The 15,581-nt window shown below is 40.7% G+C and overlaps 1 protein-coding gene across 3 annotated transcripts; it reads left to right on the forward strand.

Annotated features, from left to right (window-relative positions):
- The first annotated feature begins 4,839 nt into the window (after positions 1-4,839).
- On the forward strand, positions 4,840-12,736 carry clta (clathrin, light chain A). 3 transcript variants are annotated; one of them, XM_010891663.5, is made up of 7 exons: positions 4,840-5,243; positions 6,708-6,745; positions 7,145-7,259; positions 7,587-7,698; positions 8,724-8,777; positions 10,499-10,534; positions 11,876-12,736. In XM_010891663.5, the coding sequence occupies exons 1-7, from the start codon at positions 5,051-5,053 to the stop codon at positions 12,045-12,047; spliced, it is 720 nt and encodes a 239-aa protein (XP_010889965.1). In that variant the 5' UTR covers positions 4,840-5,050; the 3' UTR covers positions 12,048-12,736. The 3 variants fall into 3 exon arrangements, with proteins under 3 accessions (XP_010889965.1, XP_010889966.1, XP_010889967.1); XM_010891664.5 differs by lacking the exon at positions 10,499-10,534 and having other exon boundaries at positions 4,841-5,243; XM_010891665.5 differs by lacking the exons at positions 8,724-8,777; positions 10,499-10,534 and having other exon boundaries at positions 4,843-5,243.
- Positions 12,737-15,581: the final 2,845 nt, after the last annotated feature.

Below are 15,581 nucleotides of genomic sequence, written 5' to 3' on the forward strand. Positions count from 1 at the left end.
TAGGAATTGGATCTTAACTTTCTTTTTCGATAGTTTTATCCACATGATTATGATTATTTGTTTTACATGTATAGGGGAATTGTGATTATATAGCCATGAGATGTAATAAAAGTAAGCTTAACATAATGCATAGGAGTACTGACTTAAACCAACAGAGACCGAATAGAGAAAATGCCATAGAGACTAGCTTTTCTGTCAGTTAAGAAGTCACACAGAGGAAGTAATTTGACCACAACGCTGTGCTAGGAGACAACACCTCGATATTAATATTTTGCTCAGTCCTACAACTGTACAGTTACCTATTTCCCATTTCGCTTAAATTATAATGAGAAGGTTATATCTAAACACATGAAGTGCCAGAATCAATATTATCAAATGCCTCCATCTTGTGGTGACTTAACAGTTTTGCAGCTATTGGCCTAAAGGTCTGATGTAATTATTCAACTAATCCGATGGCAAGATCCACTCGTTCCTCTTGATGAACATTAACCGTCTTTATCCAAGTACAATTGTTGATTTTGCATCTGATCCGGTGGAACGGTGGCAAACAAGGGCTGCGTCTGAAATCACCCACTGCTCAACATATACAACCAAACCAGTAGCCTGTCGTACTGTAGAGGAAAGAGCATATCCGACTGCAACTGCTGGTGTTTGTAGCATTTGCTAGTGAGATACCTTATAGTTTATAAGGTATTTCTTTCCTTAGCACTGCAACATAACAGACTGTAATACAAATAAAATGTTATAAATAATCAAAGAAACGTTGAAAAAAAATGAAGAAATAGGGTCATGGAAATGCTACCAAGTGTAATATTGGCAAATGTTAACAATTATAAACTATAAGGTATCTCACTAGCAAATGCTACAAACACCAGCAGTTGCAGTCGGATATGCTCTTTCCTCTACAGTACGACAGGCTACTGGTTTGGTTGTATATGTTGAGTAGTGGGTGATTTTGGACGCAGCCCTTGTTTGCCACCGTTCTGCCCCATAATCGGTCTAGTAAATTTGTGGCATCTCAGGCTGCCACCTGAAATACCATATAAACGGCAAAAGATGCCGTGGCATTTCAGGAAAAATCGTTGGCATCTCAACCTGCCACTATAAATGCCACTGCTAACGGGGAAGATGCCGTGGCATCTCAACATGCCACTGCTATCTCAACCTGCCACCAAAAATGCCACTGCTAACGGGGAAGATGCCGTGGCATCTCAACCTGCCACCGGAAATGCCACTGCGAGCTGCCGATGCCGCAAATTGAGCTAGCCCCTGCTGAAGTATTGAGTGCTGTACATACTTTTCATGTTCAGACTTTTCAGTTGGCCAACATTCTTAAGTAATATTCTAATTTTCGGAGATAATGAATATGGGATTTTCATTAGTTGTCAGTTATAATCATAATCATCACAATTAAAATAAATAAACATTTGAAATACATCAGTCTGTGTGCAGCGAATGAATATAATATACAAGTTTCACTTTTTGAATGGAATTACTGGCATAAATCAACTTTTTGATGATGTTCTTATTATATGACCAGCACCTGTACACCTGGCCCACCATCCTACCCTAAACCTGGACTGCCTCTATGAACACAAATAGGTAGCCCCCACCTTGACAAAGACATTGAAAGATGTGGCCATAGGACGTCGGTCTACTACATCCTAAAGGACCATTAGAGCAGCCGCCATTGCCACGAGACCAACCCCACACTCCAGCAGATCCACACGCAGAACCTCCTACCCAGAAAAGAATACAGCTGACAAAGCAACCGACCACACAACCTCCCACGCCCCCAGCCCAATCAAAAATCTGTCCCACCAACTACAGCAAGAGTGAGAGGGGGGGTAGCTAGTGGGGAGGGAGATAGAACAACAAGAGCACACACAGACAGCCCCCCAAGTCCCCTTGTATATATGTTTAAACAGATCATTGTGTTCAAAGGTTGTCACAAGTCTTATGATAAGACCTATAGGATGTCAACTATTTGTATTCAACCGTCACGTTACATTTTGGATGACTATGCATTTATCTGTTCAAATATAAGACATACGTTTTTATAGGGATGTTTTGAATATCTGTCTTACCTTGAATGCTGTGAAGTCTTTGGATACTCAATCATTCATTACATTTGTTGTAAGTGAAGTACATCCTTTGCATCCATCTGCTAGCTTTTTTTTTCTGGCCAGCTTTCCTAGCTACACAGGCGCTGTCCAGGAAATTATTAAAGGCCCTTTTTGTAGGGGAGAACATTGTTTACTTCCAGCTAGTTTTTAGGTGTTTTCTTTGGTCAGCAGTCCTACATAATAGCAGAGGTACCAGTGACATGCATTACAAGTGATCGTATAACCACTGTTTTTTTGTCTATTGTAACCACTACATAAAATTCTTTAACGTGTACATTCTTTGTTTATGTCGATGTTCGTATTGAAGTTTGTATTGACCTATTCATTAAATGTATTTTTGCGTTAAATACTGTTGTTTAACTTCTTAATTCTGAAACCCAAAGCCCCAAACGGCGTGTAATAACTGATAGCTTTAATATTTGTGTTTCACTGTTGAGCTCGGTTTGTCTACTACCAGCTCTTCTTTTGAGATTGGGGTGGCAGATATCAGCTCGTCGCCCTCTACTGTCCCCTCGTATTATTGCTGTTTCCAATTATTTCGATAAGCGTCAAAATAACAGTAGTTCATAAAATATGTGATAGCTTATTTCACAGAACTAGGGGAGGGTACTGAAGAAAAAGCTAATCTAAGAGGTATTCACCTAAAAGAGCAACATTTGTCAATATGGTATTTAATTCACAGTTGCTTTATTTTGTAAAGCATTGTTAAAAACATTTGGGACATGACAAACCCTTTCTGGTGACACATCACACCACTAACTAGTAGCAAGCAAACTAAGTGTAAATAAAGCAGCTTTTTCAAGAAGGATCATTACAACTATACCCCCCTTGTATGGACAGCGAGACTAGAGAAGCAGAGACCCTGGAGGAGGTGGTTTAGCTCTACAGATTTCTGTTTACAGGCTCATAGTCATCCAATGGGGTCCTGAAGGGCGTCCCACATTACAGGTTAGATAACCATTTGGGCCAGCTGACTGGAAAGGTCACAAGGTCCCAACCATGATGGGAACTGCCACTGATGTCGATAACCTACCGAGACAAAGTGAAGTGCTGGGAACCTGTCACTATTCAGACACACACCCTCACCAGCATTTCTAAGGAATGTCTGTCATCTAGCCAGACCCACACCAAATTTACAGTAATAACTGATGGATGAACTTCAGATCTCTGGTGCAATCTAGCTTCATTGCTAACAATCAACGGTTTCCCTAAATGGACTGGTATGGTGACCTAAAGTACTGAACTGTGCATAAGTCTTAGGGAACTGAAAGTCTAACCGAAAACACATTTATTTGGGTTGTAAATGTGCATTTGTATACATATATACACATGTATTTTATACATATATATGTAATTTTTTCTTATTAGTTTTTTCTTTGTGTCTTTATTATGCTTGATGTTTTCTATTAATTAGGAATTGGATCTTAACTTTCTTTTTCGATAGTTTTATCCACATGATTATGATTATTTGTTTTACATGTATAGGGGAATTGTGATTATATAGCCATGAGATGTAATAAAAGTAAGCTTAACATAATGCATAGGAGTACTGACTTAAACCAACAGAGACCGAATAGAGAAAATGCCATAGAGACTAGCTTTTCTGTCAGTTAAGAAGTCACACAGAGGAAGTAATTTGACCACAACGCTGTGCTAGGAGACAACACCTCGATATTAATATTTTGCTCAGTCCTACAACTGTACAGTTACCTATTTCCCATTTCGCTTAAATTATAATGAGAAGGTTATATCTAAACACATGAAGTGCCAGAATCAATATTATCAAATGCCTCCATCTTGTGGTGACTTAACAGTTTTGCAGCTATTGGCCTAAAGGTCTGATGTAATTATTCAACTAATCCGATGGCAAGATCCACTCGTTCCTCTTGATGAACATTAACCGTCTTTATCCAAGTACAATTGTTGATTTTGCATCTGATCCAATCACAATCCTCCATCAGTTTAAGCCTTTTCTACAACAAAATTGTTGGTCCAGGGTGTGTGTATCAAACGTCAGTGGTGAAAACTGACTAGAACAATTGAAAGGAGTTTTGTGTTATGGAGAGAATAACCACAAAACCCAGGTGTGGGAAGGCTTCAACTTTCGATCTCTTGTGAAAAGCCACAACGTCGCTTAATTTGCGTTTATTCAGGCGGTTTTTCTAGTGCAATTAATTTATTCACAGCGAACTACGAATGAACTGCTCGGCTTTTATTTCTATAGAAATGTTAACTTTATTGCTCATCGTATTCTGACCACAGTGCCCCATTGCATAGAACTCAGTACAAGGAATACACGGAAAACTACATATAATTACCAGCATATAATGTATACATTACTAAGCATTCAGATTGTCATAGTCAATACACTTTCAGACCTCCCAACCTGCAAAAATGCATGTCAGGGAAGTGGCTATACTGTAGCTTTAACAGTTGAAGACTGTTCTGTAGGGAAACATTTAGGACGTTAACATGGCTATGAATAAAAACATGTTTTAAGAATTATAATTTGGGACAGAATTAACATGGAAAAATTTTTATAAAGTCATTTAATAACTGTAAATTGGGATGGAATAAACATACAACATAGTGTAGGTTATATTACTCAGAACAATCCAGATATTTTAGCGAGAGCGGGTCGGAAAGTGAAGAGACGGAAATTACGTCATTGTTTGGCGATAGGCGGGACTGCTGCTGGATGCTTACGTATACGGTGCAATCATTTTACTTGTGTGGTTGGTTCACTGAATAGTCATTCAACATTACTAGTTTCTGACTATCTCTGTCAGTCATTCCGCTTCGTTACCTATTGTTGCTTTTCCCCCCCAGTTCCCTCCTCCTGGTATCTCGAGTTGATCGGGTGTCGACTGACCTGCTCTATATTATAATCTTATCGACAGCAACCTCACATTAAATTTGTAGTAATGGACGGTTTTGATATGCTTAGTACACCACAATCTGCGGCTGGAAATGGGACGGAAGAAGACCCTGCTGCCGCATTCTTGGCCCAGCAGGAAAGCGAGATTGCGGGGATTGAGAACGACGAAGGATTCAGCATCCTGGACAGCGGAGAGGTTCCTTCGTCGCTAAACAACAATCTGACAGGCGACCTACACGGTAGGTTCCACTAAAACATACCTAGCTAACAATTCGTTATTTGGTACAGTCAAAGCTTAACGTAAGCCAATTGCCCATATCTAACTAGCTATCCTGGGTAACCAACGACACCGTCAGCTATACAACGTTAGCTGTCTTGCTAATACATTTGCTGCTGTATCTAGCTAGGTTGAAACTTGTTAATTTAGCGGAAGGTCAATGTTAAGAAACGATGGACATAACGTTAGGTGTATAAGTGTAAAGGTCAACGCTAGTACGTGCAGTAGCAACTACATAAACTGTCAGCGGAAGGAGTATTGAATGAAAGATAAGCTATGAGGAATAACGTCAGTTCCGACAAATAACTTCGCTAATTAGCTAGTTAGCTAGCTGTCCTCAAATGGAGAATTGTTTCTTAAGTGACATACCTGGTTAAATAAAATTGTAATATGTTTAACTTAGTTTGCTAACGAGCTAACTAGTTAGCTAGTTGTGGCAATGTTCCTCTGCCCAGGCATTGCTGACCTGGCTTGACAGATACTAGACGAACTCGTGATTTGCTGTGATCAAAATGCAAAGTAGACAGCCATTGTCCAAAGCTTTTCTGGATATTTTTCCCCCCTATATGACAATTAAGTGTTGACACATTTACAGTAGGGGAAAATAGAGAGTGATGTTTTATCCAGTTTGTGATTGTGTGAATGTTCTAGTAGTTTAATTCTTACTAGGTACTGTAAATAGAAACTTAGATGGAGAATCGGTATTTTACGCATTAGCTACCCACATGATTTAACAAAATCCGTCAGTCGATGGCATATTTTTTGACAGTATGTAGCAGTGGGTAGGGAGACGGCTATGTTGGGAGAGACAGAGCACATACAGTTGGCCGAGCCAAGGCTGAAATCGCCGGGGGGGCATGTGTTCTTCGGACCTTATACCTCTACGCTGCATTTAATGCCTGTATTGCTAACTAATTTAGCTACACGTAATTATGACATCTTGATGTTTGTGTAGTGTCTTAAGTCAGTCAACATAAAATGTTGTTCTTGTTGTTGAAATTAGTCTCAGAATAACCGTTTACTGTAACGTTTATCTCCCTGCACTAATTTAAATTAAATTACTTTTCAATTACTACAGTTCGAAATGTAACCCAATGACCTTTGGACTATAATACAAAACTCTTGACTTCAGGAAGTGAGAATATTGGGCAACTGGCTACATTGGTCATTTTAGGGAGGGAATGTAGTTCGTTTCAAAGAATGAATCAATCATTCATCCTAAATGTATTGCCTGCTTAAGCATTTCTGTGCCAGTGTAATTAACTAGAATTAATCTGTGTTCTGTGTTTTTAAGCTTGCCACAACAAATGTATCTTGCTGATGTATTGGACCTATAATTATGGTTTCCAAAGCAAATCCAACCATGTCTCTTCTATAACGTCCAGTAACGTAGGCCATTTCACTATAATAGTTCATTTCTTTGCAGATGCTGTTGATGGTGCTGTTAATGGAGACATTCATGAGGTAATCTCTTATCTCTCTCATTTGTTTTTACAGCAAAAACGATAACCATGCATGTTTGTTTAACATGGCCTAATGAATATTAAAAGGCACGGTTGTATCATTAACCACAGCTGGTTTCAGTACAGACAACAGGAAAAAAGTTTCAGGTAGGGGGGAGCTTTCTGCACTGGTCCAATTCTAATTTAAAACAGTGTACTTTTATAAACACCACTAATATTTGGTCCTGTGTAGTTCAATTAGTATGGTAGGGCACTTGGAACGCCAGTGTTGTGTGTTTGATTCCCTGGTGGTGGTGTGGTGGGGGAGTAGTATTTTTAAAATAAATGCACTCACTACTGCATATCGCTGCATGAAAGCCCCTGCCTAATGATTTAAATGTAAATCTGTTTTTCATTGCAGAGCAACGGCCCGTCTGATGCATACTCCGCCATCTCCAGCGCCGACCGTCTCCAGGCCGAGCCAGAGAGCCTGCGCAAATGGAGAGAGGAGCAGAGGGAGAGGCTGGAGGTCCTCGGTGAGAAGAGCCCCCTAAGATATCCTGTCCTGGGGGGCACCGCAGCAGCCGAACTCTGCTTAAGAATAGAATGAAACCAGCCGATGTGACTTTACAATTGTTTTGTCTGTTGGCTGCTAAAATGTATACAATCTGTAGTTCCAAATACTGACCGCAAACCGCACAACGACTGGAAAATTCAAGGAAGAGACAAAGTAAAATGTGTTAAATGTGTTGTATCTCACCTCTTTCTTTTACAACGCTTCTTTGTGCAATCTCATTTTTCAAGAGAATCGCCCGTACTGTGAATCATAAAGCCTCTTCTTCCTCATTTCTTCGCTTCCTCAGACGCTAACTCTCGTAAGCAGGAGTCTGAGTGGAAGGAGAAGGCCAAGGTGGAGCTGGAGGAGTGGCACACCAGACAGAATGAGCAGCTGGAGAAGACTAAAGCCAACAACAGGTAAAAACGCATAGAAATAGTCTAGTCATCTGTATAGAAATGGCCCCTGGGTTTTTGCCGTAACTAAATCCCACTGGACTCCAAGGGACCCTTTCATCCACTGACTAATTTCTGCTCTACAGGAGCTGCGCAAAGAAGCCCAGTCCATAAGCATAACCAACACGGGTCTCCTGCAGAAATGCCAAAGGAGGATAGTTCATTTGTTCTGCAGTTACTTCTGTTGGTCCTTCCATGTCCTTTAACCTGTACGGGTTCCAGGTTTTAAACAGGCCTGAACTAAGTCCAGTAGCTGTGTGCAGATTGTAGTAGGACAAGGAACAAGTGAGCTATGTTCCGGAATGAACAATGGCCGTTTATTTAAATTCACAGGTTAATTTACTTCTGATAATGACATTATGTGGCATTCTGTGCTAAGCATGCCATTGCTAATAGGTGAAACACTAAAACTGATGAATGATACAGAATGGACCGTTGAACTGCAAGACATTTTGAACCGAGCATATTCAGAAATATCTAGTTCAGATAATTATAATGTCAATTGGTGCCGTTATCTCACATGTAGCATCAAACAGAATGGCATCATCTCGTCGTTATACATTTGATAAAGGCCTTATAGTTTTATGAGTCTTTGTAATGGTTAAGATTTTTTTAAAACTCCTTGCCACTGTTGAAGTAAACTGCACTGCAGTGTTAGTGTTGCAGTGGGAACTAGTGTGACCAAAGCCCTTCTTGTGTAACCCAAGCCCCCCTCTGCTTTGAATAATATATATCAGTGGACCTTCCAGTCTCTGTCTGGCTACTTCTAACCTGCCTGCCATGTTATTTGTGCTTTGTGTACCTGTCTCCAAAATGGCACCCCATTCCCTCCGTAGTGACTAATTGGACCAGACTATGTAGGAAATGGGGTGCCATTTTGGAGACAGGTTGGTATTTTTGTGGGCTGGGTTTGTTCTTCTCCTTTTTACCGCTCTCTCTCTTCTCTCCTGCTTGCTGCTTTCCTCTGGGACATCTCCCTGTGTCTCCAGGGTGCTGGATGAAGATTTCTACAAACAGCCCTTCTCTGACCTGATTGGTTATGTGTATGTTGCTAAACTAACATCTTTTCTTTTTTTCACATGACGTCACTCGCGTCAGTCGCTCACCGCATCTTCCATTTTAACAGTCATTTTTACGTTCCGCTTACATTTTTTTTCCGCTGTCACGTTAACTTATTTCTCCTCGAATTATACTTCCAATTGATAATTTCTTATGAGGCGTGACTGTGTCTTAGTGTGTACATTTTTTTTTTTAAATATATTTATATTTTGTGCAGTGCATTTCTGTTGGTTAAAATGTAATTACCACAGTATTAATGCTTGGCGCTTCATTGATAAGTTTCCATACGAATGGTTGCCATTAACTGTATTGTGGAAAACAAAGTACCCATTATTTTTTTCAGTTCCATTACCTATCTATATTCACTTCATTTCATCATACCATTTGCTAATGTTTTGAATTCTCACATTCTTAGATCCCTGTATATTTGTACATGTGTTTGATTGATATGGGCACATTGAGAACTAGTATAGAATTTGACGCTAATCAGGAATCCTTTTTGGCTAGGCACGTTACTTGGGATGTACTTTAGGTATTTAGGAAAACGTATACCCACAAGCTTAGCTATCTCATCTCTATGTTGATTTCATTCTGCAAAAACTTAGAATTACTCCTGTAGTTTTGTTTTAAGCAACTGTGTCGCCAACTTTAAAACACAATTCTGTTTAGCACATCCACTGAACTCACACGAGTACACTCTGAAACTTGTGTTTAAAAAAAAATCCTATACTAGTTATGAAGACTGGATTTCATTAAATTATGTAAGTCCTCTTCAGCCTTTTGAGTTCAAGCAGAAAAGCTGAACAAAGGCAAACATGTTGTTGGATGGTGGTTTCCTTCCTGTACTGTCACTGCTGTTTCAGCGTCTTCTATAATAGACACACACACACACACACACACACACACACTTCCTTCACATTAAGAACTGTAAGGAGTGCTTTTTTTGGCAGTTGCTTTTGTACTGTACTAGTGTTTGAATTCGTAATGTTGGTGGACACTAAATCCCTGTAGCAGAGCATTACAATTAGAATCTAACCTGAGCTACTTGGTGCACTTGTCTTGTCCGCCCCGAGATTGGGAGGTTCGATCATGCCAAAACTGTAAAAACAGGGGGCCGTGCAATTATATACCACAACCAAATGCGTTTTTGACGGGGTAGCCGTCAAACAGTAATGTGCAAAGATGCCTGTATGGTTTGCCAGATCTTTACCAGCGGCTCTGTGGATACACAGTTGCTTAAAACGTGTGTAAATGTGATCTGCTCGTAGCTGCTAGCTAGCCACTGTCGACCGTATAATGACACGCTGCTGTTGTTGCCATAGTTACCCTCTTAGTGTTGCAGCCCTTCTGTCGATCTGCCATTTCATTCACAGAAGTGCCAAAGGCCAGACATTTCAGTGTAAACGACTTTCCTGTCTCCGCCCACCTCCCCCCTCAAAAACACCCACAGTTACTGAGTCAGCTGGCATGCATTTTTGCCTCGCCCAACCAACCCAAATGGCACAGAACACGAAGGCTGCAAGCTAAGCACACCTCTTAGAGCCCCTTACAAAAACAATACTCGCCGAAAATGACCTCATTTATTTTTCCTCTGGAAAACTGCATGCTGGCTTATGTCATCTGCATAAAGCTCATTTACTTTTCATTTCTATATATCTGACTTGTGATCTGTTTCTCCTTGTTTCTTTTCCTATGCACCTTAAAGCACACACATTAACCATCCTTGCTACCGCCTAGACCAGTTAAGTAAAACAAAAACAAAAAAAGAAAATCGAAAATATCCAAGTAGGGGAAAGTATATTAGTCTAAAAAAATGGCAAAACGATATTCACTATTAGTACACAATTATACTAGAAGGTAGACTAATATGAATCCACTGCCAATTTATTTAATGTAGAAGCTGGGTGTCCCTCCTGTGTTGTGTTGGTCCACTAGTCCTGTGCGTATCTGTAGTTTCGTTGTGACAGTGAATTTTCATTGGCTTCTCATCCCCATTTTGCTGTGTGTATTGTGTCCTAGTTTGTAGAGTGGTGGTGGTGGGGGGGGGGTCTTTTGTTCTTTTAACTCCTTGGCAGTGGAAGTGTCCTATCTTTGGTGTGCTGGGTGGGGTTTCTGGGGCCCCCTGGTTGTCATTCCAAAATGTTTTCTTGTCCAGATTGTGGCACTGTGCCATTTAAAAAATTTCCGGTCAGGTAAGCCTTCTAATGGAATTAGATGCTTGTTTAGGTAAAGAAATGTTATTCGTATAAAGTATATTATGTTAGTCATGATTTTGACACATGCCAATATTGTTTATCACAAGAAAGTCTCGGTTATGTCGACTGCCTTTGCTGCATTTCAAATTGCCTGCTTTCCAACCGCAGCAAAATGCATGGCAAAATCTTAGGCATCTCGGTTTTGGTTGTTAAAGACACAAACTTGCCACAAAGCACTCTCATCAAGGATAAGTATACAGGAAATCCTAATGGTATACTTGGATCTTGAGAGAATACTTTAATGTAACCAATATGCAAGTTAGGGGCCTCAGCCCCAGTTCTATAATGAACTGCATTTTTAGCCAACCAAAACGATTTAGAAATGTTCACAAAAATAAGAAGAATAAAAAGAACTCGGCTTATTTTTCAGAAGACTAACAGGACGAAGGTGTCTAACTAGCCTTATTGTGGGGGCATGCTGTATGACCTTATTTATCCCTGTTCTCTTCATCTGTTTTTTTTGATGTGGCCTCCTGGGGAATGTCTCTGTTTTGATGTAATTGGGTGGTCTGGACAGTTTAGCCTGCGCCGCTGCACACCTCCTCCTCAGGCAGAGTTAAGATTCAGTGCTCACTAAAACATCTGTTCCATTTCTTTGGGGGGGGGGGGGAGCCATCCCAAAACGGCTTCATTTGATAACATCTTGTTTTCGATGGAATTGGAAATTCACTGAATGATCCCCCTTAATGGGTGTGTAATATTGCCATCTACTGTTGTAGAGGGGGTGTGTTAGTGAGCAGCAGTTAGGCCCTCTGGGAGGATCTAAAGGGCCCCCGGTTGAGTTCTCCCTCCTCTAAAGCCCCCCCCCCCTCCGTGTCTCCATGCAGAGCGGCCGAGGAGGCCATGGTGTCGGACATGGATGAGAACAACCCGGGCACCGAGTGGGAGCGCGTGGCGCGCCTCTGCGACTTCAACCCCAAGTCAAGCAAGCAGGCCAAAGACGTCTCCCGCATGCGCTCTGTCCTCATCTCCCTCAAGCAGGCCCCTCTGGTCCGCTGAACCTCATCGTCTCAGTCCGCCCCCAGCCCCGCCCCGCCCCGTCCCAACACTTACCGTTTGCTGTTTGCAGATGTGACAGGGGTGGAGGGAGCGTCCGAGGTTCACTTCGACCATCACCTCGCAGATCTGTAAACATCCAGGGGGGAGGGGAGTGAATTTGGATGGCTGGATCCCTACCCTACCCTTAACCTTTCTGGACCCAGAACCACACTACGACCGACCTCTCATAGGCCAGTGTATCATTCCCACCAGTGTGACCCATGGCCAGCATTGTAATGGTTTGATGATATCGTTCTTTCATGTCCCTTTCTGTCATTAAACAACAAAAATATACAGATTTATTGTTTCTATTCTTTTAAGGACCAAATTCCATTTAAGTGTGATGTTGAAAACCATTTTAAAGCCGGCTTGTTGCATTTATTGTGACTTTTCAATCTATGCATTTTCCCTTTTGAATCTTCCCTGGAAATCCAAGTACGGTAAATATATGTGACCTATTTGTGTAAACATTGTTGTACTCTATGCGTGTACCTATGTACATAATACAGAATACAGCCAATATATATAAATATACAAAATGTTGAAGTCAAACACTAGAATTATGTGGTTTGAATATTAGCTGTAGCCCAATGTTGCTTTGTGTGTGCATTGTCCATCAATTTCAGTATCAGTAAAACGTGAAAACTTTCCTTCCTTGTGTGTTTTGTTATTCAATTGATTGCACCTAATAGGAAAAATTAGGGGGGAAAACATTTTATATTGCTGTTCCTCTAGTGGTAAAAGGCCTAATTGGCATATGTTGAATAACACTTCTGGGCAAGTTCCTTTGCTTATACATTTATTGCACATTTGTCCCCTGCCTGCCTGGCCCACCTCAGACAGATTTATGATCTCCAATTGCCACATTAGTAAACGCAGTGTTGAGTCTATCATGTTACCACTTTACATGAAGTAATGGCGTCTGGTGCACCATGTCTCGAAAGCCGCCATGATTGGTCTAATATTTCCTGAGCCGGTCAGTCCCACTTGATATGAAAGAGAAATAACATTCCCAAACACCCCTACACTTTTCCAAACTCACCATATCTTCCAGCCACCCACATGCCCCGCTACTGCTTGAGGGACCGGTCAGCAGTTGTTTTAAAATGTTGCTCATTTGTCTTCCAGATACTCCACTTAACTATTTCTACATTTTCATATTCGCTTGAGGGATCCTCTGTCTTTTCCCAAACATTAAGATTGAATAGTTTTGCCTAAATGGCACAATTTAGACGTTGTTGTGGCTTGATTAGTGTTTGAAGATCCTCTTAGACTTGTGGAATTATCAGCTGGGCGATTGATTCTATCGAAAGCTTCAGGAATTCTGGATCCCACAGATTCCAGACTGGAAGCTGCATAGGTTAGTGCATAGAGCCTATTCTGTTTTCATGGGGAAACAGACCGATGTAATTTTGCACATTTTGATGCAAGGTGACACTCCATCTACTTTTCACATTGAATGGAGTGGTTAGTTCTGGCTTACATGTCAGGTTACACAGTGCCCTCCATAATTATTGCCACTCTTAGTGAAGAGCATAAAAGGCTATAAGTGTGGTATCCTACACTAAAATGAGAACTCTCACCTTCAGTTTGGGTTCAGATTGTTCATAAGAAATTATTCTTCCTCAGAAGTCGTGCGTCGTCCCCAGGAGAAGAGTGCTGAGGTGTCTCATATCATATTTGATGAGGTTTGAGAACAGAAAGGTATCTGAGATCAGTAATTAATTCAGAATCCCTCCAGATCCAAACTCACTTGTGAACTCTTCTATTAACTCTTCTATTCAACAGTTTTTTAAACAGGGTTTAGGTTTCGAGATATAGTCTTAGCTTGTTGGCATGGTTATATTAGATTATTCCAGTGTCTTCTGTGATAGAAATCTAAAGTCAGAACCCTTTAAGGCAGGTAAGGTAGCTAATGATTTTTCACACTCCTATACAATAGTATAATTAATCAATACATCAGCTCAGTATATTTCTACAATACTTGTAGAAGAATGCTTCTACCCTTACTAAGATGAGACTTAGAAACCGGCTCCAATCAAAGTGCCAATGACTTTTTGCATACTCCAGTCATGACAATGAGAGACCATATTTCTTCCAGAAAGACATCAAAATACAAACCCGATTCCAAAAAAGTTGGGACACTGAACAAATTGTGAGTAAAAAAGGAATGGAAAAATTTACAAAACTCATAAACTTATATTTAATTCACAACAGAATATAGATAACATATCGAATGTTGAAAGTGAGACATTTTGTAATGTCATGCCAAATATTAGCTCATTTTGGATTTCATGAGAGCTACACATTCCATAAAAGTTGGGACAGGTAGCAATAAGAGGTCAGAAAAGTTAAATGTAAAGATAAGGAACAGCTGGAGGACTAATTTGCAACTTATTATGTCAATTGGCAACATGATTGGGTATAAAAAGAGCCTCTCAGAGTGGCAGTGTCTCTCAGAAGTCAAGATGGGCAGAGGATCACCATTTCCCCCAATGCTGCGGCAAAAAACAGTGGAGTAATATCAAAAAGGAGTTTCTCAGAGAAACATTGCAAAGAGTTTGAAGTTAATCATCTACAGTGCATAATATCATCTCATATAAGATTCAGAGAATCTGGAACAATCTCTGTACGTAAGGGTCTAGGCCGGAAAACCATACTGGATGCCCGTGATCTTTGGGCCCTCAGACGGCACTGCGTCACATACAGGAATGATACTGTAATGGAAATCACAACATGGGCTCAGGAATACTTCCAGAAAACATTGTTGCCGGCTAAAACTCTATAGGTCAAAAAAGAAGCCGTATCTAAACAGGATCCAGAAGTGCAGGCGTTTTCTCTGGGCCAAGGATAATTTAAAATCGACTGTGGCAAAGTGGAAAAGTGTTCTGTGGTCAGACAAATCAAAATTTGAAGTTCATTTTGGAAAACTGGGATGCCATGTCATCCGGACTAAAGAGGACAAGGACAACCCAAGTTGTTATCAGCGCTCAGTTCAGAAGCCTGCATCTCTGATGGTATGGGGTTGCATGAGTGCGTGTGGCATGGGCAGCCTACACATCTGGAAAGGCACCATCAATGATGACAGTTATATCCAAGTTCTAGAACAACATATGCTCCCATCCAGACGACGTCTCTTTCAGGGAAGACCTTGCATTTTCTAACATGACAATGCCAGACCACATACTGCATCAATTACAATGTACTGAAATGGCCAGCCTGCAGTCCAGATCTTTCACCCATAGAAAATATTTGGCGCATCATAAAGAGGAAGGTGCGACAAAGAAGACCTAAGACAGTTGAGCAACTAGAAGCCTGTATTAGACAAGAATGGGACAACATTCCTAATCATAAACTTGAGCAACTTGTCTCCTCAGTCCCCAGACGTTTGCAGTCTGTTATAAAAAGAAGAGGGGATGCCACGCAGTGGTAAACATGGCCTTGTCCCAACTTTTTGAGATGTGTGGTGCCATGAAATTTCAAATCAACTTATTT

Source organism: Esox lucius, chromosome 25 (genome assembly GCF_011004845.1).
Source record: "Esox lucius isolate fEsoLuc1 chromosome 25, fEsoLuc1.pri, whole genome shotgun sequence".
In the NCBI taxonomy this organism is placed as follows: domain Eukaryota; kingdom Metazoa; phylum Chordata; class Actinopteri; order Esociformes; family Esocidae; genus Esox; species Esox lucius.